Source organism: Podarcis bocagei (assembly GCF_964188305.1).
Source record: "Podarcis bocagei genome assembly, chromosome: 13".
Lineage (NCBI taxonomy): Eukaryota > Metazoa > Chordata > Lepidosauria > Squamata > Lacertidae > Podarcis > Podarcis bocagei.
In genome coordinates, this window is record NC_138138.1 from 40,855,412 (window position 1) to 40,879,543 (window position 24,132).

Sequence of the window (24,132 nt, forward strand, 5' to 3'; positions counted from 1 at the left end):
AGGTGAGATAATGCCATCTTCCTTGACACTGCCCAGATTGAAATAGCCCACAAGGCAGAATTAACCAAGCCACTCTATCACTGTTGGTGGGCAGGATGTCCTGTTTTGACTGATGGTATTGATGCTAATGATCACTGATTTATTTATTTATTGTCTTTGGAGTCTCTTGTTCAAAAATTTTGAAACAAGTCAGAAGTCTTATGTGGCACTGCGTTTCCATCTTTCTTCTGCTAGTATAACTGCTTATCTATGGTTTGTCAAGTGCAGATGCCACCTTTTAATTTCATCCAGCCCCTACGGGCTTAACCAGTAGGCTCTTTACTGCTACCCACCACCATCTCCCCGATGGGTCAGCAAGGAAAGTAGTCAGTTGGGCACTGTTACCAGCCGGTGCTCCAAGCATCATCTAACAGCAGTGCACAACACCCTCTCTCCTTTACAAAGAGAAAGGTGGCATGAAGAACAGCTAATTATGCTGCTAGTATCTTGCAGAGGTAGCTTAAAAGCCTTGTCCCACCTACCTTTCTTGTTCCACTGGAAGAATCCCTGCAAGAAGAAAGCATTTATAGTATTATTTTCAGTTATAGTATTATTCGTGTTAGTAAGTAGATCCCAACCTACGTAGTTAGGAGCTTCAGGAGATGGCAACACCCGAACACTAATTTTTTGAGTGTTTCAATATACTTATTCATTTATTGTATTCATTGCACAATTAATGATTGTGTATGGCCCCTGAATTTTTTCCCCTGTGGGTCATTAGCCCTGGATAGAAAAAAGATTTCCCACCCCTGGCTTATTAAATGCTAGAACCTGCATTTGAGACAACATGGAACATTCTTTCAGGTTTGTTGATCATTATCTGGGAAGCTTACATAGATGAATATTTAAGTATATAATAAGGAACAATGGTAACAAGTATGGGGCTAACAGCTTCCTTAAAATCACAACCATGCCCTCAATCCAAAATGCATTAGCAAGTCAAGAAAAGACACTCCACAATTTCTCAAAAGACCCTCTACTATTGCCCTGTATGGATGAGACACAAATTCTATAAAACACATTTTGTGGAAATTCAGGTCCAATAACTTGGGCTTTTTGAAACAGAAGTTTTTGAAACCCAACATCAGTGAAGTCAGCTTGAACGACACATGAACATAATTTCCTGTTTTTTAGCTGCAAAAAAGCTGTGCACCCACTAGTAGCTGGCCCACACATAGTTCAGTCTGTTTTTTCCAGTGTGTGGGTTGTCACTCCTCTGGGACTGATGAGAGAATCAGGGTTGCAGGTCCCATTAACTACCTTAGGCTGAAAAGAAAGCAGCACTAGGAGAGGTGTTAGGGTCTTATATGGGCTTGAATCAGCACAGGTGGATGTTAGAATCTTGGTGGGTGAGGAAAGAGGGGCTCAAGGATTGTTTAAAGAAGGGCAGGCAGGCCCTAATGAGGTTTCTAGAGTTTGATCTAGTAATATTATCTAGGGACAATATTTTATAAAGTTTGAGAAACACTGCCATACTTCATTTATTATAGTGCAAGAACACATCCACATAGTTTTCCCTTTTTGAGTATGAATCACAGTAGATCAGGTATCAGCCCGCTTTATGCCCCACCAGTGAACAAGTTAATTAGTTTTTTGAAAGAGGCACTACTTGCAAAGTGCCTCAAAGATTTCCAGAGTCCTCTTAATCTCCCGGATTTGTTTAGCAAGGGTATGGACAGGTTGCATGGAGCGGTCCAACTCCTCACACCTTGCCATCAGAGTGTACATCCCTTTGATGCTCATGTCCACAGATTCACCCAAGCTGTCTACAGCATCCCGGTAAGTCTGGATGTACCCAACGCTGAGGGCTGTCATGTTCTGGATAGCGCTGTTCAAGGCTCTTAGCATCTGGTCCACCTTCTGTGCCACATCCCTAGTGAGCCTTTCCAGATCCCTAATCACCTGTGGGTCAATTGGAGGTATATCTGCAGTTTTGCCCCTAACAGACAACTGCGACGACACTGATGAGGAGGAGGTGGGTTCTGTGTCATCCAGACTGCCCCGGGAGCTCATCTTGATCTTCATCTGCAGGTTGTTGGCCACAAAGTGTGTCAGATCCCCGTCATGGCTCACTGTCCCTTCTAGCTCCAAAGCGCTGGATATGGTAGCCCTCCTACCTTCCTGAGCCTTGGATGCTCCATACACTTGGCTTATCCCATCCAGGCTATGACTGTCCAACAAACGGCCTCCAGCCATCCTTTCGCGGGCTGCCACCCGCAGCCTCCTGGATTCTTCCCCAGCCACAGACGATGACGACGAGGAGGAGGACGTTGGGGTCTGTATATGCACCTGAGCCATTATATGTTGTCCCTCCATTACGTAATATAGCAAGAAGATCTAGGATGCGAGAAAGATCAAGATGCAGACCCTGAAGGAGGAGCTTCGGAGGAGACAAAAAAAGATACCAGAGACAACGCGCAAGAGGGATTCAAGTTGCCCATTTCCTGCATCTGAGCACCAGGTGACCGGTCGGCGCCTCTAATGGGCGGAGAATCCTCAAGGAAGAGGCGGAAGATGAGAGTAGGTTCGCTGGGAGAACAAATGGGAGATTCTCATTGGTGCGTCTCACGTTCTTTAAGAGGAATAGCCAGTCAACGTGAAGCAAGAGGCGTATATCGGGCGCTCTATTTGATCGGTCAAGCTCTTCTGCCGGAAGAGGTCTGACGCAAGATAGCGTTCTCGATGTGCCCGGGGAAAGGAAGGTTGGTATCAAGATTCACCAATCAAAAAATTGGGAAGTGTTAAAGGCTCCCGCAGGGCGGTAAATGTCATCCTACTCTGTCGTAGAGGCTTGTCAGAACGAAATGCCAGTATTTTCAAAACTGAAGCTTAGAGATAACAAACAAAACCTGCATTTCCAAAGGCAATATGTATTTTTAATTTACTGACGTAGGCTGCAATCCTAATCTCAAATTAGCTGGGAGTAAACCCCATTGAATTCAATACAATTTACTTCAGAGTTGACGTGGTTAGGCTTGTGTTCTTAACTCCTGGAGGGAATTTTATGGGTTTGGTGTTTTTTTACAAAATTGGACCCCACCGACAAAGTCTGAAGTGTCTGTACACCAGTTCTTCTTTGTGTTGAAGGACAGAAGGTATGAAAACACAAACTTCCCCTGAACTATATGTGGAGCTGTCATTTTCAGGACGAATAAATACTCTAAAACAGTAACTTGGAACCTCAGGACCATTATCCAAATAAGTACACCACCTCCTTTCTGATCTTCTGCAAATTGTCCCCACATTTGTCCCATTGTGTTCTTAATGGGACCAAAGGAACAAGAGCCATCCACTCCTATTCCAGGTAGAACGGCAGAGAAGACCAGCCTGACCTAAGCTTGACAAAAGGACTTGCTTTTAGCTCACCACTTTGTTTTGTCTTTGAAAAACTGTTCTCCCTCCTTTACCTCCTGCTCCCATCTTTGTGTGTCCTTTGTCTTTTTAGATTGCAAGCCTGATGGAAGGACACCTCTTACTCTTACTGATGCAAGTCACTATGTGAGACAATAGGTTTTATCCAACTAAGTTCTATTCAGAGTAGACCCATCGAAATGAATGAACCTAATCATCATATCCCTTAGTGCAATGGGTCTATTAACAGACTAGCTTTGACTGCATCTCATTAATTATCTGAAAAATTGGATAGAAACACTAAAGACATAATCGGTCAGATGTAAGTAGGCAGGGGGATGCCTTTTCATGAGATTTCCCTCAAGGAAGGTGAAAGCAACTTGGGAAACGAAGATGTTATTTTCTTTCAAAACAGGACCATTTACTAGCATATCATATAGCTACATTTCCCAGGCAGGTGCTGACGAGGACTGTAGATAAGGAGGTGTGTGTGTGTAAGAAGACAGTGCTTAAAGCAGTGTTTCCCAACCTTTTTTGGGCAAAGGCACACTTGTTTGATGAAAAAAATCTCGCGGCACACCACCATTACAGCCCCGTGACATCAGCGCGCAGCGTCACGCCGGGAGGGACGCACGAAAGTGAAAGTTTTCAATTTTTTCCCCTCCCCCTTGCCGGGGGACCTCCAAGCTTTGGGGGTGGGGGGGGGAGGAGGCAGCAAATCGAGGGACTGAGGGACGGCGGCAGCTGAGGCGGCGGTGGCTGTTGTGGTGGTGGCGGCGATAGCGGGTGGAGGAGGGGGCGGCGGCGGGGCCGAGGTGGCTGCCGGCGGCGGGGGAGGCGGCGGTGGGTGGAGCAGGAGGGCGGCCGAGGCCGGTGAGGGAGTAGGGTTGCCCGGGGCTTGAGGAGCCGTCGCCAGGAGTTGCTGCTGCTGTTGTTGCTGCTGCTGCCCGGACATGCCGGCCTCCTCCTCGTCCGCTGTCTCGCGCTCCTCCCTTTTGCACGCGCTGCCCCGCCGCCGCCCCATTGGCTGGGTCCTGTCAGCTGATCCTGTGTTATTTCCTCTGTGTGTGTGTGAGGGGAGAATGGAGAGAGAAACCTCGGCACCACCACCGCGGAGCCGCCCCCGGCTCGACGCGGATCCTCGCCGCCGCCGCCTCTCACCGCCCGACTCGCCCGCCTCCCTCCCACGGCACACCAGCCAATGTCTCACGGCACACTAGTGTGCCGCGGAACACCGGTTGGGAAACACTGGCTTAAAGAATACTTCCTAGCCTTGAGACTGGAATCTGTTAATCCTGATTCACAGTTCCTTTTTTCCCATCCACTTTCCTTTGCAGTGTATCTACTAGATACTTTGGAAAGTTGTTCATTTGTTGTTAAAGTGAAGTAACTGCTTATGTAAACATCACTAAATTGTGGTCTTGAACTATTGCACTGTTATGCAAATACAGCTCTAGCTTTCAGATGTTAAAAAAAAGGAAAAGTAATAACTTTCTTTGCAAATGTTAGTGTTGTCCTCACAACAAACCTGTAGGGTAGGCAATCAGTAATCCCATCTTGCAGACTGAGGAATTGAAATGGAAAGATTGTAAAAACTGTGCCTCTAGTGAGTCTAGAGTTGAACCAAGGTTATCTAGGTTCATTGTTCGTTATCCCTATTCCCCCCCCCCAATGAATTTGGCTCTTGCTATTGGAAACACTCTTCCATAAATGCATTTTTAAAAGGACTAAGTTAAGTTTTCTTGAGTTTTTGATTTGGTTTTTAAAAATTAATTCAAGCATAAGGGATACCTTTTTGTCAGAGAAGCCAGTGAAGTTGTAAATGAAATCATGGCCTGAGGGTTTTTTTAAATAAAATAACGCTACATATATTTTCTTTTAAAGAGCTGCCTCCTGTATGACAAGGACAGACCAGTTCAGCAGAAGATAATATATGTTGCTTAAATTCAGAGCCACAACTCCTTCTAACCTCTAGAAAACTCTGTAAGATACTCACCTCACTTTCATCATCCATTTGAAATATGTGGAGAAGGAGCCATAACTTGAGCCCAAGAAAGAGCAAAATGAGTGGTAAAGAAGTCCTGTTTCGTAAAAAGAGTGCAAACAATGTTTCAAGGGTTTTAACACCACTATGAAGAAATGTTTCCTGTATCTTTTCCCTGTGGCAACAAAAAACAAAGCAAAAGCCAATATTCTGCTGTGGGACTACAACTGATAGCATATGTCAGGCACGTCCAACTGCGATCTATTCCCAGTATAAAAAAAACTGGCAGTGATCTACCCATTGTCATTGGAGGGAGGAGGAGCATGCATGGGGTGGGGGGATTGCCCAGAGTTGTTGAGCTTTTTCTGTGGAGGATTGCCCAGAGTTGTTGAGCTTTTCTGGGGTAGGATTGCCCAGAGTTCTTCAGCATTTATTTGTTAACTTTCAGTAAACTTTATTTAATCCCATGATCGATAAGGGTCCTGTCAAAAAACAGACAATGTGAACACTGCCCAAGCCATTTTCAAGGTGACATCGCACTATTCCTCTATGAACTAGCACAATGCATGGAGGGGGTGTTCACAACCTGGCCCAAAGGTAGGGATAGAGAACCTGTGGTCCTCCAGATCTTGTTGAACCAACTCTCATCAGCCCCAGGCAGCATAGCCAATGATCTGGGAGAGTAGTCCAACAACATTAGAGACACTGCAGGTTCATAATCCCTGCCCTAGGGCAAAGATTGAGGCATAGTGTATTAACATTGCTACTGGAAAATATTGACTGCAGCACCACTGTTGTCATCATGCCTTTAATACATTGTGAATGCAGAGAGACATTTTAGCACAATCACCTCCTGGGAATACTCATTCCCCTCCATGCCATCTACCCCTCATATTAATTGGTTACATGGCCACTACAAGTCCTGCCTGCAATTCTAGTTTTATACCTTCCAAATTGCATGTGCAACTTTGGAGCACCAAAACACTTTTTTTCTTTTTAAAGTGGGTTTTCAAGACCACAAACTCCCAAAGCTGACCCACAGAATATGATCAGCCAATAATTTATTTGAGTTAAGGCTCTGCTCTGGAACCTCTTCTGAATCTGCTCCCTTCCAAGGGGACACTGCATGAACCAGGTAATGAAGAATGCTGTTCAGGATATACTGAATTCATTTTCCTCACCACTGAGTATTCATAACCAAGCTATACAATTCTGGGATTAGGGTTGGTAAACATGGTTCAAGGCAGGTTTCAGTTCTAATAGCACTCTTTTCAGAGGTCTATCCTTACAGTGCTCCAAGTTTAGATTTATCTTTCTCCCTCCAAGACAGAACCCCTTGTCACATGTGGGAGTTTCTGGGACAGCCCTGGCACATTTGTTTGAAAAAACCACAAAGCCTGACATCGTGCCCACAATTCTTTCAGTCGTCTGGTTCCTCTTTGATGTGCAGAGAAACTGTTGACAGTTCTCTCCTTTCTACCTGGGCCTCATCTGACTCTTCCTTTTTCACCCATGAGAGCGACCCCGTTTCTGCAAATGGTATGTCGTTCTCCCACTGAAGCTCTGACTCTTCTTTTACCTCAGCATCCCACGTCCCCGGAGGGAGCACCACGACCTCATCAGCTTCTTCCTCCACGTCATTCTCTGTATTGTTCTCCTCTTCTTGGGGTTGGACAAAAGGCTCTTTATAAACCCTGATGTCCATTGGCTCACTGCATGTGCCAGAAAGCAAGGCTTCCTTGGTGTGAGTCCTCAGGTGCTTGGCAAGAGCAGCCCGTTGGCTGTAGTTTTTGTTGCACTGGAGACAGGCATAAGGCTTCTCATGAGTGTGAATCCTCTGGTGCTGGACCAACGTGGAGCTCTGCTTGAACCCTTTGCCACATTCATCACAGCGAAAGGGGCGTTCCCCTGTATGGGTGAGGTGGTGTCGCTTGAGAGCTGACATACCACTAAAGCTTTTCCCACACTTTTGGCAGCTGTACGGGGACTCACCAGTGTGAGTCCGGAGATGCTGAGTGAGCGCTGAACTCTGACTAAAGCCTTTCCCACACTCCTGGCATTTGTATGGCCTCTCGCCTGTGTGAAGTCTCCGATGAGTTGTGAGCACCGATTTCTGGCTAAAACTGCGCCCACAATCTGGACACGGGTAGGGTGTCTCTCCGGTGTGTATCCGCCGGTGCTGTGTCAAGGCAGAGCTGGCAATGAAGCTTTTTGGACAATCGGGGCACTGATAGGGCTTTTCTCCTGTGTGTGACCTCTGATGCTGGAGAAGGGAATAGCGCTTGGTGAAAGATTTACCACAGGCTACACACAGGTTGGGTGGGCCCTCTTCAGAGTGAGTGCGGACATGTTCGTTGTAGAGAGCCCGTCGCATGAACCGCTCGCCACACTCCCCGCAGGCAAAAGGACGCTCACCAGTGTGAATGCGACGGTGTTCAGCTAACGTGGTGCTCCGGCAGAAGTTCTTCCCGCAATCATCGCAGTGGTGAAGGTTCCCACTACCTAAACGTCCTGCAGAGGCAATTTCATTTTTTCCACCACTACCATCACCCTGGTGTGAAAGAAGATGCTCTACGAGCAAGGAGATCTCTCCAAAACGCTTCCAGCACTCAGTACATTTGTATGGCTTCTCACCTGTATGGGTGTTCAGGTGCCAGACCAGGTGAGCTTTGGTGCTGTAGGTGGTCCCGCAGTATTCACATCGGAATGGTCTTATGCCATCATGAACTCGTTGATGGCGGGTCAAATTGCTCTTCAGCCGGAAGTTCTTGCCACACTCCTGACATCTGTAAGGCTTCTCTCCTGTGTGGATACTCTGGTGACTGGCCAATGCGGACTGGACAGAGAAGCAACGGCCACAATCTGAGCACTCGTATGGCTTCTCCCCTGTGTGGGTCCGCTGGTGGGCAAACAGTTCACAGGTCTTGACAAAGCTCTTTCCACAAACACCGCAGATTACCCTGCCTACTCGCCGATGCTTTGCTACTGGGGTTGCTAAACTTCTCTGAGATTTTATTCCTGATACTACATCTTCCCTTTTGCTTGCAGGTTTTTCAGCTGTATCCATCTTTCTGTTTCCTAGTAGAAAGAAGAAATTCACATTGATTCATCTACCATCAATCCCCAACGACCATCAATCCTCACATTCTGCTTCCACAAGTCTTTTAAGCACCATAGCTCCATCTATGCTGCATCATTTGCTGCCAGTTAGTCTTTAGATATATTTTTTACCAAGTCCACATCTTCTTCCTTCCTCTCTGTTCTTTCTGCATTGGCCTTGGGTCCTGAATGTGGGCACTACTGCAGCTTAGGCCAGTGCATATGTGAAGAGCCTTTCTCAACCACAGTGAATTTATTTTCCCACCTCATTGTGGTTTCCAACCTAGAAAGTGTAGGATGAGCTAGATGAGCCTCTCCATGACAGCTATTATGAAAGTTGCTGCAGGCCAGTAAGACAAGACTCCTGAACTAGCCCACTTCTGAATAAATATGGCCCTTCCACAGGGTCTCATTCTCAGCACAATATCCTTGAGTTGTATTTATGGACTAACTCAGGCATAGGCAAACTCTGGCCCTCCAGATTTTTGGGGCTACAATTCCCATCATCCCTAGCTGACAGGACCAGTGGTCAGGGATGATGGGAATTGTAGTCCCAAACATCTGGAGGGCCAGAGTTTGTCTATGCCTGGACAAACTCATCATTCCCACGTCTTTTTATCCTGCTACCACCTCCTGCCCAGATTATTCCATCTTCCTAGCCACTCCAGGAAGGGATCACAACCCTTAAGCAATCCTTGATACTCCTTCACTGCTGGCAGCTGTGCTTAGGATGTGGTTTGGGACATAAAAGTACAGAAGACCCTCCTCTTGAGCCTTTCTGTTGCTGGAAGCAGCACAGGTTTCTAGTTCCCTGTTTCTGACTCTAGTGTTAAAACTAGCATCTTGAACTTGAGGATGCTCCTTTTAATAATAGTTACTGTGCAGTGTCTTAACTGTTGAGATGGTGATTGTTAATAATAATTAATACAGTGCTTCTTTAACTTTTTCTCAGGGCCACACTTTTAAAACAAAAATTTGCTCATGCCAATTTTTTTTATTGCTTAGAAATACATTGGAAAACAAAAGGAAACAACTATCAGTGCTTGATTTATAGCATAGAACACGACGACTTTATAATATGATCATGGGGCATCCAAAACCTTTTTTTAAAACGCAGCTACATAAGAACATGAATCATTCTCAAAATACAATTATAAATGAGCCTCTTACATATGTACTTTAAATATGTATACACACTCAGTGAGAAGCGTGAGCTCACTTTTGCCAGGTAATTTCATTTCTCTTAGGTCTAGTCTGAAATAAATGAACTCTCATCTCATCAACACAAAGAAGCCTTTCCCTTTTCTGAACTTTCATATTTGCCAGAGTTGAAAATCCCTGTTCACAACAGTATGCCATGGAGAAGTTCAGAAGAATAGCCAATGCTCTTGAAGAGAGGCATGGATAATGTTTCTGGTTGTATACCCCCCTCAAAATATTTTGATACTAATACTATACTATACTAAACTGAAATGTTTAAATATTTCTTTGATTGTCCTTGAATCTTCTTGCCACACTTCCATCCTCTGATACCACACCAGTGTGGAGTGCTACATCCTGTGAGAACCAACAAATTAATAATATATTTTTAAAAGGGAGACAGTCAAGACCTGAGCCTACTGTATTGACAGTGATCTTACCATATCAGTTACCTACTTCTGATGTTTTAATCACTGTGTGCTACCCCTCCCACCAGACCTTACTTTCTCCATTTTACTAAGTGATCTTGGAGCTGTTCTGTAGTTCATTGAAGCTAGAAGGCTATTCCTTGCCTCAGAGCCTGTTTTGTTACGTTCCTTCCCTCAATCCATCTCAGGAGTTAACAAGAGGTTTTCGGGTAGAAATGCCCTGTTCAAAGGAAAGAAAAATTAAGGGTAAGAGTTTATTGGGACTCAAGATGACTTATTCTTAACAACTATTTCCTCATGGATAAACCAAAAGCAGTTCTCAGGGTATTTTTAGGTTCCACGTCATTAGCCGTAATTACTGTAACATTTTCAAGCTTGCTTCCAGAATTGTGAAAGCTAGAAATTACATTATCCTCCTTCCTTTGCAAAAAATAAATAAATGAAGACCAGCTGAAAACATCATTTCCCCAACAAAACCCTGCAAAAGCATTATGTTGGCTACTAATCCCCCCTCAATTACTATAGGCCATGCCACCCAATCAGAAGACAGTCCTGCTCAGGCTAAAGAACACAGGCATCAGATACCTGGAGAATGTACTTAACAGAAGAAAAGAACCCTTACCTGGAGAAAAGGAGTCTGCTGATTCTCTTCTCAGTGTCTCTGTAGCTACATTCCTAAACTGTAAAGGTGTGCTTTTCCTTGGCTGAAAGGGGCAGGTCCTAGCAGACTCTAAAACAACAAATAAAGATCTTGTGGCTGGGAGACATGTCTAACCTGAAAGATTCTCATGACCCTCCCCGGTCTTCTGCCACAACACGAGAAAACAACTCTACTACTAGTCCAGTATTTCCCATTTAGCGCATACTACTAGCCTACAGCCTCCAAAAGGGCTTTCATCCTTTTTCATATCCTACACTTCCAGCAACTAAGACGGACAGCTCACCTGGGTCAGGCTATGGCAAAGGCAAGTTATCCCAGCAGCCTTCTTCCTTCACTACATACAGCAAAGCAATATCCCTTTGTGAGGCCACATTTCTCCCAGGAGAAGCGGCAATCACCACCATCATCTAGGAAACTACCCAACCTGCAGCTATTTCAGCTTTCAGACTTCTAACGTTTTATTTCTAGCAGACAACATTTCATATCCAATAACCCCAATCTCCCAGTATCCCAGCTTTGCTAATGCCCCAAGACTCACAGGCTTGAAAAGTAAAAATGTTACAAATAATAAATAGAATAACCCCAGCTCTGGACTTCCCATCACTCACCAGGCTATGCATATTGACAGCTCTTGCACTTTGTGATCCCATAGCTAAGCTTTGTTGTCGGCTTGGGGCAAATAGGGAGGGGGATGCTGCACAGGAAGGTACACTTAGCACCACCTTCCCCCTTACTGCTACTTCCATGTCTCGTCTAGCATATAAAAATCTCGCTGGTATTAACCCCTAAGATTGCCCAAATTTCTATCTTTACAATGTATGTACAATACATTGATCAGCTAATAAAATATATTATACTAAATACATTATATATTTTGTTTTTATGTGAGAATTCAGCGATTTTTCTTTCATTTAAGCAATGAAAAATCTAATCCTGATTCTGCTAAATTTGCTTCTAAATTTTCTGTATCTCACTCTCCATTCCAAGTGTAGGAAAATATACCAAAATGGGGAAAGTTTCTTCTGGCATTTCTCTCTTTTTCAGCCTCCTTCTAAGGTGGTGAAAAAAAATGTTGACTTCTTAAATTTGGTCCATCAGGCTGTTATTGAAGCCAAAGGATGAATGGTCAGTTTTTAAACGTTAGTATCCTTAACATAGTTTATAACCCTGCAATAATTATCAGTGCAATCCAATATTTGTGGACACAGAAGTAAGCCTCTGATAATTGAATATGGGATTTTAGCCCCAAGCCTTTACATTTCAATTTTTTTATTTAGATTTTTATCATTTCCTTCCTCCAAGCAGCTCTTTCCCTCCATTTAACATCACAAAAACCTTGTGAGGTAGTTTAGGCCATGAAACAGTGACACACCAAAAATCACCCAGTGACCTTTTATGATCAACAAGGATTTGAACTTGGTAGAGGTTGGACCCTGAACATAGATTCTGGGATGCTTTTGTGTTTTTGTCCAAACTAAACTGCAGTTTGTGGTGGTGTTTTTAATTCATTGAACTGGATGCTTTAACACACAATGTTTCCCAGCAGCCACCGAAACCAGAAAGGCCTCCTCCCAAGAATTGCCAAGATTTTCCATTCTAAAGGGTTAAATTCACAGAAATAGCTTAGGCACCTTTGTTGGCATTGTTGTAATAAAGCTAGAAGTGAGGAAAGGCACAATTAGGACGAGAGAGCTTATTTGTACGTGGCATTGCATTTGAAGAGTTGGAAAAGGCTGCTCAAAACACAGTTGCCAGGGTACCCCTTGTGTTGCAGGGTTTATATTTCATTTGTGTTGAAAAAAATATCACTGATTCATGGTCTGTTTCTGAGTCCAGTTAAAAGCATTGGTACTTACCTTTAAAGCCCTACATGGCTCAGTAGGCAAGATACCTGTTAGACTATCTTCACCTGGATCAGTCTGCAAATAGACTGAGGCTGTCATTTGACCTTCTCTACTGGGTTTACCCCTGGTCCAACATAAAATATGTCATGGCTAGGGAGAGTGCCTGTTTGGTGGTGGCACAGTCATTGAAACCCCTTCATCTGGAAAGCTTACCTAGCACCTATGTTGTTTATCAGTTCAGCACCAGGCAAATAAATACTTTTTTCTTGTCCCGAACAAACAACAATCCAAGTATTTTAAGCCATGGTGAAATTTCTTACCCATTCTTCCTCTCTTGATTATTTTTTATGTGTTATCAATTACTGGTTTTTTAGATCTGGCTGAAATACTTTTTCCAAGCCATCCCAAGAACATTATTTACTGAAGACTACAGGTTAGAAATGTAACCAACCCCCCCCCCCAACAAATAAATAAATAAGTTGTGTTCCTAAGTCACTCCATCACAATGCCTTTGTCTGCCATGTGTGTCAGCAATAATCTTAGGGGGGAAATAAAAGAAGTATGTTTTTCCACTCTTCATATTACAGGACTGAAAGGCTCTTAGGGTGCTGACATTTCCTTTAAAGCATGAAAACCAATTGGTTTCTAGCCCTCATGGCAGTAAAGAGAAATTTGGAAGACGTGGGATCAGTGCCTGGTGGGATCAGAAACTAGATTTGGGCTTGATTAAAACTTTCACTGGTCATAGGCTAGGATTTCAGTACTAATAGATGCTTACATGTAGCTTGTGGGTTTGGGGAAAGCAGAATAAATAATTTTACACAGCTCTATGCGTTTTGGAAAAGGCCATAGTTCAGTGGTTGAGCACATGCTTGGCATGCAGAAGATCCCAGATTCAATCGAACATCTTCAGGAAGGGCTGGCAGGCATCAATCAAACTATGGAAAGCCGCTACCAATATCATCAATACTGAGCAAGATATGAGACAATTTCCTACATTGCTTAGGCTCTAACCCTACACTCACTTGGGAGAAAACACCATTGAAATGAATGGGGTTTGCTTCTAAGATTGATAAAAGATTACACTTTCATTTGATGTGATTTATTTCTGGTTACTTTAGTGTGCGTTTTTTAGGAGGGAAAGTTTTTACTTTTAGTACAGAACATATATAGCCCAGACCCAAAGTCCCTAGACCATGGAAGATGGTAATATGATATTACTCACTGTTAAGAGATTGATTAAGGCAGTGGTGTGTATGTTTTCCTGGGATACTGCCCTCTCCTACAAAAGCTGAATATTAGCCTGAATATTGTCAATACACTATTAATGGCCAAGCAGAAATTTCATATGCACAAATGAAGTTCACTGTGAACACTTGCTTTGTCAGTCTGAGGCTGCTTGAAGTACGTGGCTTGCCTTGCTCTGTAGGCTTCTATGTTTCAAGAGACAGGTGTGGAAAAAGTGTCCTCCTAACCTTTCCTAATCAGGAGTGACCAGGTCTATTTAGGGACCAAATTTTGGTTTAGATGTTCTACAAATGCTAGTAAGAGTCTATGAAGTCCAAGGATCTTAAACATATATATGACATATATGTTTTTCCACATACACACCCTCTGCCTTAGGAAAACAAAAAACAGAAGACCATCTTCTATGCATTCATTCCCACAATGGATACATCCTCATTCCTTCAAGTGTCTCTTTTCCTGCCAGAAGGGGGAGCTAGTGACACAAATCCAAAGCTTTTGTGTCTACTGTATTGCTACTTGCACCAGTGTTAATGATTTCCTTTCTTCAATCAGAGCCTTGACTGCTGACCTGATATTATTTTCCTTAACTTTATTACATAGGGATGAGAAAATCTATTCAAGCTCTTGGTGCATCCTGGAATTGATTCTTTTGAATAGTAGCATTTTAAAAGAGAAGACAACAGGTGATTTTCTATTTTCTTTTTTGCAAGGCAGAGGCGAGGAGAGAACAAAAGTACTGGGTGAGAAAGCTAGAGGGAATACAGAAGATGGAGGGTAAGTCTAATGAGCTCACATCCTGCTTGTGGGCTTCCCATAGGCAAGTGCGAACAAGATGCTGGACTTGATAAGTCACAGGCCTGTTCCAGCAAGCCTTGTATGTTCTTAGTATCTTCCTAATGCTATCCTGTGGCACTATAGCAGGAATGGGTAACTTTTGACCCCCCCAGTTGTTAAGACTCCAGTTCCCACCAGCCCCAATCAACACAGCTGGTGGTCAGGGATGATGGGAGCTGTTGTCCAGTGTCATCTGGAGGGCCAAAGGTTACCCATCCCTGCACTAGAAACCCATTCTGTCCTAGAAATCAAGATTGCCACCACAAACACACACACGTGCATATGCACATAATCTGCAATATTATTTACTCCTTTCCTTCACAGCAAAAGCAGGAACAGATCTTTGGAGGTGAACATAGTATTCTATGGAAGCAGATCCAATCGTAGTTCAATACAAGCATTTCCCCAAACCCATTAAAAAAATGGAGATCAGAATACACTTCTCCATTCTGGTCCATTATTGATTTAGTCACAGATAAATCTCTCTCCTGTGCTCAGGCTTTGCTTTCTGATCCAACCAGAGATCCTGGAGGGCTACGGAAGATTTGCTGCTCAGCTACACCACTGTCCGGCTACGTCCAACAGCTGGTGCCACACTCAGTACAAGTATAGGGTCCCTCACCCAGCACGGAGTCTTCTTGAAGGCCGGACTCCAGGTGGAAACCTTTACCACACTGGCTGCAGATGAGAAGCCGGCTGCCCTCTTCCCCATCGGTATCATTGTTGCCATTGGAGATGCTGCTATTGGCACACAGGGCATTGTGACCGGACCCGTGAGGGCTGCCACCGTCAGTGCTGCTGGCGTTTTCATAGAGGAGGCTGACGTGATGGGCACTAATGTTGGCGTCATTGCCAGCTGTATCAACGCTGCCAAGGATGTCATATGCCAGGCTAGCACCGCGGGCATTGGCATGAGTGCGGCGGTGGCGAATGATGTGGGAGCTAAGCCGAAAGCTCTTCCCGCACTCGCTGCAAACATATGGTTTCTCTCCTGTGTGCACCCGCCAGTGGTCCACTAGGTTGGAGTGGTGGGTGAACCTCTTGCCACACTCAGCACAGCCGTAAGGCTTCTCACCTGTGTGGGTGCGCCGGTGGTTGGCCAGAGTGGAGCTCCCAGAAAAGCGTTTGCCACATTCCTGGCACTGGTATGGCTTCTCCCCTGTGTGGGTCCTCTGGTGGCGAGTAAGGCAGGAACTCCCGGTAAAGCGTTTGCCACACACATTGCACTGATAAGGTGTGACTCCTGTGTGGCTGCGGCGGTGCAGGTTGTAGTTGGAGCTCTGGGAGAAGGCCTTGCCACACAGCTCACACCGATAGGGCCGCTCTCCTGTGTGAAAACGGCGGTGCTGGAGGAGATTTGAACTGGCCGTGAAGGCCTTTCCACAGTCTCCGCAGACGTAGGGACGCTCCCCAGTGTGTGTCCGCTGGTGCTTGGTGAGGGCTGAGCTCTGGTTGAAGCTGCGGCCACAGTCATTGCAGCGGTAAGGCTTCTCACCCGTGTGGATGATCTGGTGCTTGGCCAAGTTTGAGCGACGGCTAAAACTCTTGCCACAAACACTACAGGTATTGGGGTGTGAGGAGGAGGAGGGCACCTACAGGAATGGAAGAAATGATTAGGACAGCTTAGCCTGCTGTAAAAAAAAGGCACTCTGGGAACAGATATTAGGGGTGCTAGCCTGGAAACTGCCACATAAACAAGTCATTATTTTTTAAAGAAGGAGTCCATCTTTGTACTGTATCATAGTTTTAGAAATCATCTTTTGATAAGAGCAGGAACTAATGTGTACTAAGAGTTGGTCAAAACCAGAGGTCAAAGTTAATATATGCTTGGCAAGCCTCTCTTTTGGCTTAACAGGCTGCCGATGATATAACCTGACCTACTTGTAAAGGGAGTATATATTGTGTGCAAGTGAACTGGGGATGGACAGGAGATTAGACAAGGCTAAAGAGGGACCCTTGGGAAAGATTGAGGGCACAAGGAGAAGGGGACAACAGAGGATGAGATGGTTGGACAGTGCTCTCGAAGCTACCAGCATGAGTTTGACCAAACTGCCGGGGGAAGTGGAAGACAGGAGTGCCTGGCGTGCTCTGGTCCATGGGGTCATGAAGAGTCAGACACGACTAAACGACTAAACAACAACAACAAAGAGGGTCCCTACTAGTGGTGGCCCCAATGCTACAGCAGCGTGATAAGAAAAGAGGCATGTGGCCAAATTTTCCCTTGCTGGTTCTCTGGCCATATTCTTAAGGCTTCATCTTGATGCAAAGCCTTTTTTTGTGAATCTTGGATTCAGCATGTAGACTTTTTTTTTTTTTACTATTCCTTCATTGCACTCTTGAGTTTCAGTGACTTACAAAGTCCTAACATTAGTAAGATGTTGTCCTGTACAATGCCAGAAGAATTGCCAAATACCACTTCTTTCATCATCGCCCCCCCTGCCATACAGCTGCCAAGACTCACCAAAAAAAGGCTAACATCAGGATGCAGCCTTGGCAGTCTGGCCCCATCAGTGCAGTATCGTACCACTTTAAACAGGCATGGCTTCTGCCAAAGAATCCTGAAAAGTGTTAAGGGTGTCCAGAGTTGTTAGGAGACCCATATTCCCATCATACAGCTACAATTCCTATATTTCTTTGGGAAGAGGGAATGGCTCTGAGATTTATAGCTTTGTGAGGGAACAGGGGTCGCCTAGGAACTCTCAGCACTCATAGCAAACTCCAGTTCCCAGGATTCTTTGAGGGAAACCATGACTGTTTAAAGTGGTACAATACTGCTTTAAATGTATAGTGCAGATCAGGCCTCTGACAGGAAAAACCCAACATTCCCAAAGATCATGGAAACAGTACAATAGAACCACCTCACCACCCACCTCCATCTACAAGTCTCTCCTCCAAGCTCTCCTGACATTCCCTCGGCTATGCTACCCCCAGTACTCACCAAAATCCCATCTATGGGGACGGTGACTTTTTGCATCTCGAATTCTTGAGCCTTCTGCTCCTCCACCTCAGCCTTCATCTCTTCCTCAGGTGGCATGTCCTGCAAGGCAGTAGAACCAAGATGGAGCAAGTTTGACCAAGACAATGATGTCACTAGCCGTTGCAAACGTGATGCCCTCCACATGTTTTTGACTACAATTCCAAACCAGCTGTGCTGGCTAGGGCTGATGGGAGCTGTAGTCTAAAACATCTGAAGGGCCAGTTTTTCAAAGGCTGAGTTAAGCAATCCTTTCCCCCCCTGAAAGTTGGTCCTTCTTTCCCCTCACCCAAATAAAACATCTCACCTTCCCATCTTCATCTCCACTCACTGGTTTCCCACCTGTGGAAACCCTCCTCACCTCCACTTCAAATTCCAGATTCTCTTCCTCATCTTTTTCCTTCTTCACTCTTCTTCTAATTATCAGTTCTTTCTCACTGCCATCCTCCATTATTAACCTATTCTGGGAGAATGAACACTCTGGCTAGAAAAGGCAAAAACAGCAAGAAGTGAGGATTTTTACACGCATCTTATCCCTCTAGAGTTGAATAGTTCTCAAATGCTGAGACAGGCCAAGATGGCCTTAAGCCCACCTGAACCAGAGGTTACCAGCCTTTTGGAGGCAGTGAGCACATTTGGAATACTGCAGAAGTACCATTGGTGCCCGTCACAAAATGGCTGTTATGGGGTTGTGCAGAAGAGGATGAACAAATGCAAAGAGGTACTGAGTAGGAAGATCAAACAGTCTCATACACTGGATTTTAAGGGGATATTTACTGAGACCTTTTGTGGGCGCCATAGGAGGTACTGTGGGTACACTGGCAGCTGCTGCACTGGTGACCCCTGCACTAAACCAAGTACATCTCATCAACCATATAGTGTGACCTATATGATCCTGGACAGCCCTACTGTGTTTTACTGTCCCAGGAGGTCACCAAGGGTCATCACAGATGGCTAACAAATCAAATGTTGTGCATGCCTAAGGCTAAGGAGGTAAAAAATGGTTGCCAGGGGAGACACCACTTTGTCAATTTCTCCTCACAGGATGTGTTCTCTGCAGCCAACTCAAAAAGCCATTTTTAAAGTATCAAAATCACTACTGGTGCTGACTTTTGCCAAAGGAAAGCAACTTATAGAAGAATACTGAAAATGATAACCATATATGTAGCACTCAGCATGCAGAACGTGTGGGTTTTCTTGCTTATAGGTAGGCCGCTGAGCTTCCTGTGTGGCAGTTTTCTCACACTATCTACTGTACTAGCAAAAAGCAATAATGTGAGTACGTAGCCCATTCCATAGTGTGCCACAACTGCTCTTTGTTCCTTTCCATCTCTCCAATTCTTAGTTTCTTAATAAGAGGGAAGAACAAAATAATTCAGATTTTGCCTTTAAAAGTTGAAGAACAATACTCTTGCAGGCAAGATCTTGTTTTTATCTCTAATAAAGAATATGGTTGCCAACTAACCAGCAAATGGATTCTCTTATACATTTAGCAGTGGCTCATTCTTCAGAAATTAGCAGACAACACTTTCCATGGGATATAGATATAGATAAAAATCACTGTGATGAAAAGTTGGAGCAAAGAGTGCTTGTATTTGGCAAAACTGTTTAGCATCCATTTCTGTCATGTTCCAAGACTTGGATACCCAAATGGTTTCCACCTACCAGGTGTAGAGATGACTCACATTCACGCCTCTAAAATTCCCCTTTCCAAGTTGTGGACAAAATATAACCAGGCCAATCACTTCAGTGTACATGCTGGTGTGTCATGTTCCAGAGTACATAAGAAAATCTTATCCAGTGTGCTATGGCAACTCCTGATTGATGGATTCTCTTCTCTCTGCCAACCCCATTATCTTGTATAGTAGCAAAGATGGCACTGAACTGAAATTTGTCACCTATGCGTCATGTTTATCATCATCCTTGGGACAACTATGCAGTTTGTCAGTAAGTTATGCAACCTCCTTTTAAGACTGTTTTCTGCAAGTTATTTATGCCACATTCACACCATACATTTAAAGTGGTACCATGCCACTTTAAATAGCCATGGTTTCCCCCAAAGAATCCTGGGAGCTGTCGTTTGTTAATGGTGCTGACAGTTGTTAGAAAAACACTATTCCCTACAGAGCTACAATGCTTGGAGTGCTTTATCAATCTGTAAATCTGTATTCAGTTCTAATAGCAACTGAAGGACGGTGGCGGCAGCAATCTTTAAATAAGGAGATGAATGACATATTTTCTCCATAAAAATCCAAATCAAGCTGCTTTTTAAAAAGGCTGGTTGGAAGGCTGGCAATGCTAATGAAGAATATTATACGTTAGAAAGGGGTCCGGATGTAAACAGGAGCACTTTATACAGTGTATCCTTTTCTGCTATACAGTGGTACCTTGGGTTATAAACACCTCGAGTTACAAACACTTCGGGTTACAGACTCCGCTAACCTGCAAGTAGTACCTCGGGTTAAGAACTTTATCTCAGGATGAGAACAGAAATCGTGTGCTGGCGGCACACCGGCAGTAGGAGGCCCCATTAAGAACAGTTAAGGAACAGGTTAAGAACAGTTTCAGGTTAAGAACAGACCTCCGGAACGAATTAAGTTCATAACCAGAGGTACCTCTGCATAGATGTAGCCCTGAGATCTAGTCATTGGTTTGCTTTCATTACTCACCATGTTGTCACCCACTGGGATCTCAAGCATCTTCACCACAATTGGAGGCTCTTCCTCCTTCTCTGTTGCCACCTTTTCTGTTTTGCATGAAGTGACAAGCCGTGTCCATTTCCTTGGAGAAGGTGGCAGAGGCTGAAAGAAGAGGTAAAGTAGCTGGGAGCAGATTATACGTTATTTTTATTCATTAGATTTCTATTCCATATTTTTTCCAAGGAACTCAAGGCAGTATAAGCTGTTCTAGCCCTCACCCACATTATCCTCACAACAACTCTGTGAAACAGGCTAGCTTGAGAGAGAATGTGTGTGAGAGAATGAAATATGACTGGTCCAAGGTCATGGTTCAGCATCAAGCTTGAATATCTGATCCTGCTCTCCCCACCCCTTAATCCAACACTATAACCCTACACTATATTGTTTTTCTATGACGTCAGGCACAATAATACACCAACCAACCCTGTGTAATCTGGACAGGGCAGAACACAAGTAGCCAGCACAGCATAGCGGTCAGAATGCTACACTAGGATCAGGGAAGCCTGGGCTCCAATTCGCACATGGCCATGAAACTTGCTGGGTGCTCTTAGGCTGTCACTACCCCTTGGCCTAACAGACCTTACAGGGATGTTGTGAGGATAAAATGGGGAGGGGGCAAAGGGAACGTGTTCATCACCCTGAGCTCCTTGAAGGATGGGATAGAAAGGCAATCAATAAACACTCCTTGCAAACCAAGAAGTCCTGCTCCATTCCTACTGGATCTCAGAATCCTGGTTTTTCCAGCCTATTCCCTCAAATCTGTGTGTGGCTCAGTCTTTTATGGGGCCTTTTCCTAAAATTATTTAGTAGGAAGCAAATTACACCCAGGACAGACACACAAACCTCTAGTCCTGATTTTTCCTTCCTTCCACCTCACCACCCTCCTTCCAAACAAAAAAACCTCATAGGTCTGTCCCTGGAGATCTTGTATAGCCACACCTTGCTCTCCTGTGCTCTTTCCCTTTCCTTCTTTACTCTAGTCAGCAGCCCTTTCCGCCGTATCTCTGAGGATCCCCGAGATGTTCCCGCATTCTTCATCAATGGCCTGTCTGCATCCAATTTCTGAAGGTACAGAATGGGAAAACAAATACATACACAAACAAACAAATCCATTAGGTGACCAAATTAGCTCCTTACATATTTTAGGCACCAGATCTTCCCATGGTGCTGTTCACCCAGCATGAGATTGCTTTAGTCATATCAGTCTGAGCAGAAACGGACATGATGGTTTGGTCTGTTTTCCACAAAGGAGTCTTTCTTTTAAACCCAGAGGCATCTGGGGAAACATTGTGTCAAAGCGCCTCTGTTACTTACCACACCCCCATCTTTGACCTCGGTTGGTGTGCCAGATATAGGAATCCCCTCTGACTTCTCTTCTTTCATGTCCTCCTTGTCCTCATCCATCATTAATTTAAGTGCGGAAGTGAGTGGCTTTTGAGGGGGAAACAAAGGTAAGTGACCAAGGCTCTCCACCCTAGGCATAGTTATTAGAAAATTAAGTCCTCTTTAAACAACTCTTATTTGTAGACCATCAAACCCCCTACAAGTCAGTGCAGCTTTTTTTGACTCACAACTACCCTGTGAGGCCAGCCACCTAGCTTAGATTCAGGAGATATTTAGATCTATTTTCCTATTGCCCCCAATGAACATGGATGAGTCCACTTGGTTTGAATATAGTATGGGAAGATGGATGAGGCCATGGTATGACTCAAGTCTGTCTGGAAATCCTGTCACTAATCCCTGATGCAAAGTGCTGTCTTCATAGAGAACGACTGGCTTATTTATGCACCCTTCACATGCTCAGAAGCACACAGCACTACTGTGTAGGTATCACAACTGCAGAGGTATCCCTGTGCAGGCCATGGCCTCAAATAAGACCCACCCTTCCCCACAACCCCAAGGAGTCTCGAGCTCTTAAAACTTACCTCTTTTGTCTCTCAGTCTTGGCGTGTGTCTGCTCGCTAATATCACTAGCTCCGTAAGTTTAGCCTAATTACGTCTTAGAAATCCAAGGGGGGGTTGTGTTGTGATGCACACCTCTATTCCAAGCAACAGCTGCTTCTGGCAACCCACGTGGTAGACACCCTTTTTTCTCCGCCACGTCCCTATGGAGAGTTAGGGTAGCTGGCAGCAGGATAAGGGGTTGGGTAAGGAAGGGGAGACGGATTCCCCACCCGGGGCCAGTACCAAGTCCGGGAAGGAAGTTGAGCCAAGGAGTGACTGCTTCCTGCGGCCCAGGCTGGCTCCCCTCCCCACTCACCCGGGCCTCTCTGGAGCAGGGGAGGAATGGTGGGGCTGCCGAGGGTGATGATGAAGATGATGATGATGCGGAGGAGGGCGCAGAGGTGGCTAGCAGAGCCGATAAACGGGATCCGGAGGCTCCTCGCCCTTTGGCAAGCGCCTCGAGATGGGCGGCGGAATTGGCTCCGGCTGCGCTTTTGCGCCTCTTCCCTCCCCGAGAAGAGACCCTGCTGAGTGGGGAGGGGGAGCTCCGAGGGCCGGGGGGGGGGGACGGGGAGAATGTTAGACGTCGAGAGGAGGGTGGCGGAGGGGCGGTGCGCCTCGCAGATTCGCCAACGTTGCCTTCCCTCGTTGTCGCTCATTGGTGGAGAGGTCTGCAAGACAGGGAGAGTGGCAACTGCAGCAGCGGCGCCTGTTCCTGCCAGACGCGAGTAGGGGGTGGACCCAGGAGTCCTCCTCCCTCCCTCCCTCCCACCCTTCTCCAGCCCCGCAAGCGACGAGTATTCGGGTTTTGAAATAGGGGCGGGGGCGAGGAGGAAGAGAGAGAAGCTCGGAGCCTCTGATCCGGAGCTTCTACTAGAGGCCACCCCGGAGGAACGTGTTTCCTCGTGGCAAGCAAGCTCTTGCAGAAACCGCGCCGTGGAATAGGGACGGGGGAGGCGGGGAGAGAATGCTGCTTCCGAGAATGTGCAGAGCAACGATCGCCTCTCGTCCGTTCTAATCCGGAAGGTGCACTGTTAACACGGGAGTAGTGCATGGGAACATGCCTGGGAGCAAAGGTCGGCCCAAGACATTTCGCTGCCTGAGGGCAAGGACAGCGGGAGACTTCACTGCCCGGAGATCAGCAGGGTAGTCACAAAGGGGCTTGGGGGTGTAGCAGGACCCCCCCCACCCCAATCATTCTGTTTGTACAAACTTCACACACACTCACACTCACACACTACATACACCACATTTCTGTTAAAAATTCATAGAAAAATCAACCATACATCGGATTTGCACTGTTCCATTTTTATTTTACTCCATATGACAAGGACTATCAAAGGGGGGTGGCTTGGTTCTGGTCAGCCATAATCCCTTCACCATCCCAGCACATCCACAGGAGCCCTGCCCAGTTGCTATGTCAACCCTGATGGTCCTAGACAGAAGACCATCAAGATCACAAAGAACTTGCATATGGGGGTGGATTCAGCATGGACTGAAACAAAGGACAATGATCAGATCTTCCCTCTGGGGGCAGGAAACTGCAAACTCCCCTTTGTCTCCTGGAAGTGACTCATGGGGGGGGGGGAGGAAGAACCAGCCAGGTGACAGGACACTCAGGTTACCACCACAACTCCTCCCTCAACCCCTCCTTTCTGTAATGTATGCATGATGTTTCTGGGGGTGGGCTTGACCTAGAGGATGGGAATTTCAAAAGTTTTTATAAGGTCTTGCACACCATCTTTCTGGGTCTTTTCCTCTCTCCTGCAAGTGAGGGGAACACCCTGTTGCAACAGTTGAATAAAGGCCAAGCCTACAGGCTGCTGT

General features: G+C 45.4%; 4 protein-coding genes across 11 annotated transcripts in view; 1 reads left to right on the top strand and 3 right to left on the bottom strand.

Moving 5' to 3' along the window:
- PRR14 (proline rich 14) overlaps window positions 1-24,132 on the top strand; it is a 49,057-nt gene that overhangs the window by 4,967 nt on the left and 19,958 nt on the right. The window contains exons 1-2 of one of the 4 annotated variants that reach the window (XM_081165862.1): window positions 19,566-19,605; window positions 21,342-21,429. The gene's annotated coding sequence lies outside the window, so the exon portion shown is untranslated. Of the gene's footprint in view, window positions 1-14,564; window positions 14,629-19,565; window positions 19,610-21,341; window positions 21,430-24,132 lie in introns of those variants that run through there. The other 3 variants (XM_081165863.1, XM_081165866.1, XM_081165869.1) reach the window with 3 other exon arrangements.
- On the bottom strand, window positions 1,000-3,899 carry LOC308570892 (BLOC-1-related complex subunit 6-like). Its single transcript, XM_081165952.1, has one exon. It carries the CDS (start codon window positions 2,353-2,355, stop codon window positions 1,645-1,647), a length of 711 nt encoding a protein of 236 aa, XP_081022078.1. The 5' UTR covers window positions 2,356-3,899; the 3' UTR covers window positions 1,000-1,644.
- Window positions 6,167-11,688, bottom strand: LOC308570860 (uncharacterized protein). 5 transcript variants are annotated; one of them, XM_081165893.1, is made up of 4 exons: window positions 11,371-11,688; window positions 10,724-10,831; window positions 10,246-10,321; window positions 6,167-8,452 (listed from the first exon to the last, which is right to left on the bottom strand). In XM_081165893.1, exon 4 carries the CDS (start codon window positions 8,439-8,441, stop codon window positions 6,795-6,797), a length of 1,647 nt encoding a protein of 548 aa, XP_081022019.1. In that variant the 5' UTR covers window positions 8,442-8,452; window positions 10,246-10,321; window positions 10,724-10,831; window positions 11,371-11,688; the 3' UTR covers window positions 6,167-6,794. The 5 variants fall into 5 exon arrangements, with proteins under 5 accessions (XP_081022019.1, XP_081022018.1, XP_081022017.1 ...); XM_081165892.1 differs by having other exon boundaries at window positions 10,130-10,321; XM_081165891.1 differs by having other exon boundaries at window positions 10,114-10,321; window positions 11,371-11,687.
- Window positions 14,978-22,421, bottom strand: LOC308570865 (uncharacterized protein). The gene is made up of 7 exons (XM_081165903.1): window positions 22,287-22,421; window positions 21,676-21,792; window positions 21,301-21,423; window positions 20,332-20,463; window positions 18,024-18,146; window positions 17,627-17,725; window positions 14,978-16,280 (listed from the first exon to the last, which is right to left on the bottom strand). The coding sequence occupies exons 2-7, from the start codon at window positions 21,766-21,768 to the stop codon at window positions 15,261-15,263; spliced, it is 1,590 nt and encodes a 529-aa protein (XP_081022029.1). The 5' UTR covers window positions 21,769-21,792; window positions 22,287-22,421; the 3' UTR covers window positions 14,978-15,260.

Excerpts from the sequence above, each read along its gene's own strand:
- LOC308570860 (XM_081165890.1), bottom strand. The coding sequence starts at position 10,221 with ATGAACTACAGAACAGCTCCAAGATCACTTA. Across the intron at positions 8,453-10,190 it reads AACAGCTCCAAGATCACTTA|GAAACAGAAAGATGGATACA; the intron begins GTAAAATGGAGA and ends TCTTTCTACTAG.
- LOC308570892 (XM_081165952.1), bottom strand. The coding sequence starts at position 2,355 with ATGGAGGGACAACATATAATGGCTCAGGTGCATATACAGACCCCAACG.
- LOC308570865 (XM_081165903.1), bottom strand. The coding sequence starts at position 21,768 with ATGATGGATGAGGACAAGGAGGACATGAAAGAAGAGAAGTCAGAGGGG. Across the intron at positions 18,147-20,331 it reads TCCCAGTGGGTGACAACATG|CCAGAGTGTTCATTCTCCCA; the intron begins GTGAGTAATGAA and ends TGCCTTTTCTAG. Across the intron at positions 17,726-18,023 it reads ATCTGGAATTTGAAGTGGAG|GACATGCCACCTGAGGAAGA; the intron begins GTGAGGAGGGTT and ends ACTGCCTTGCAG.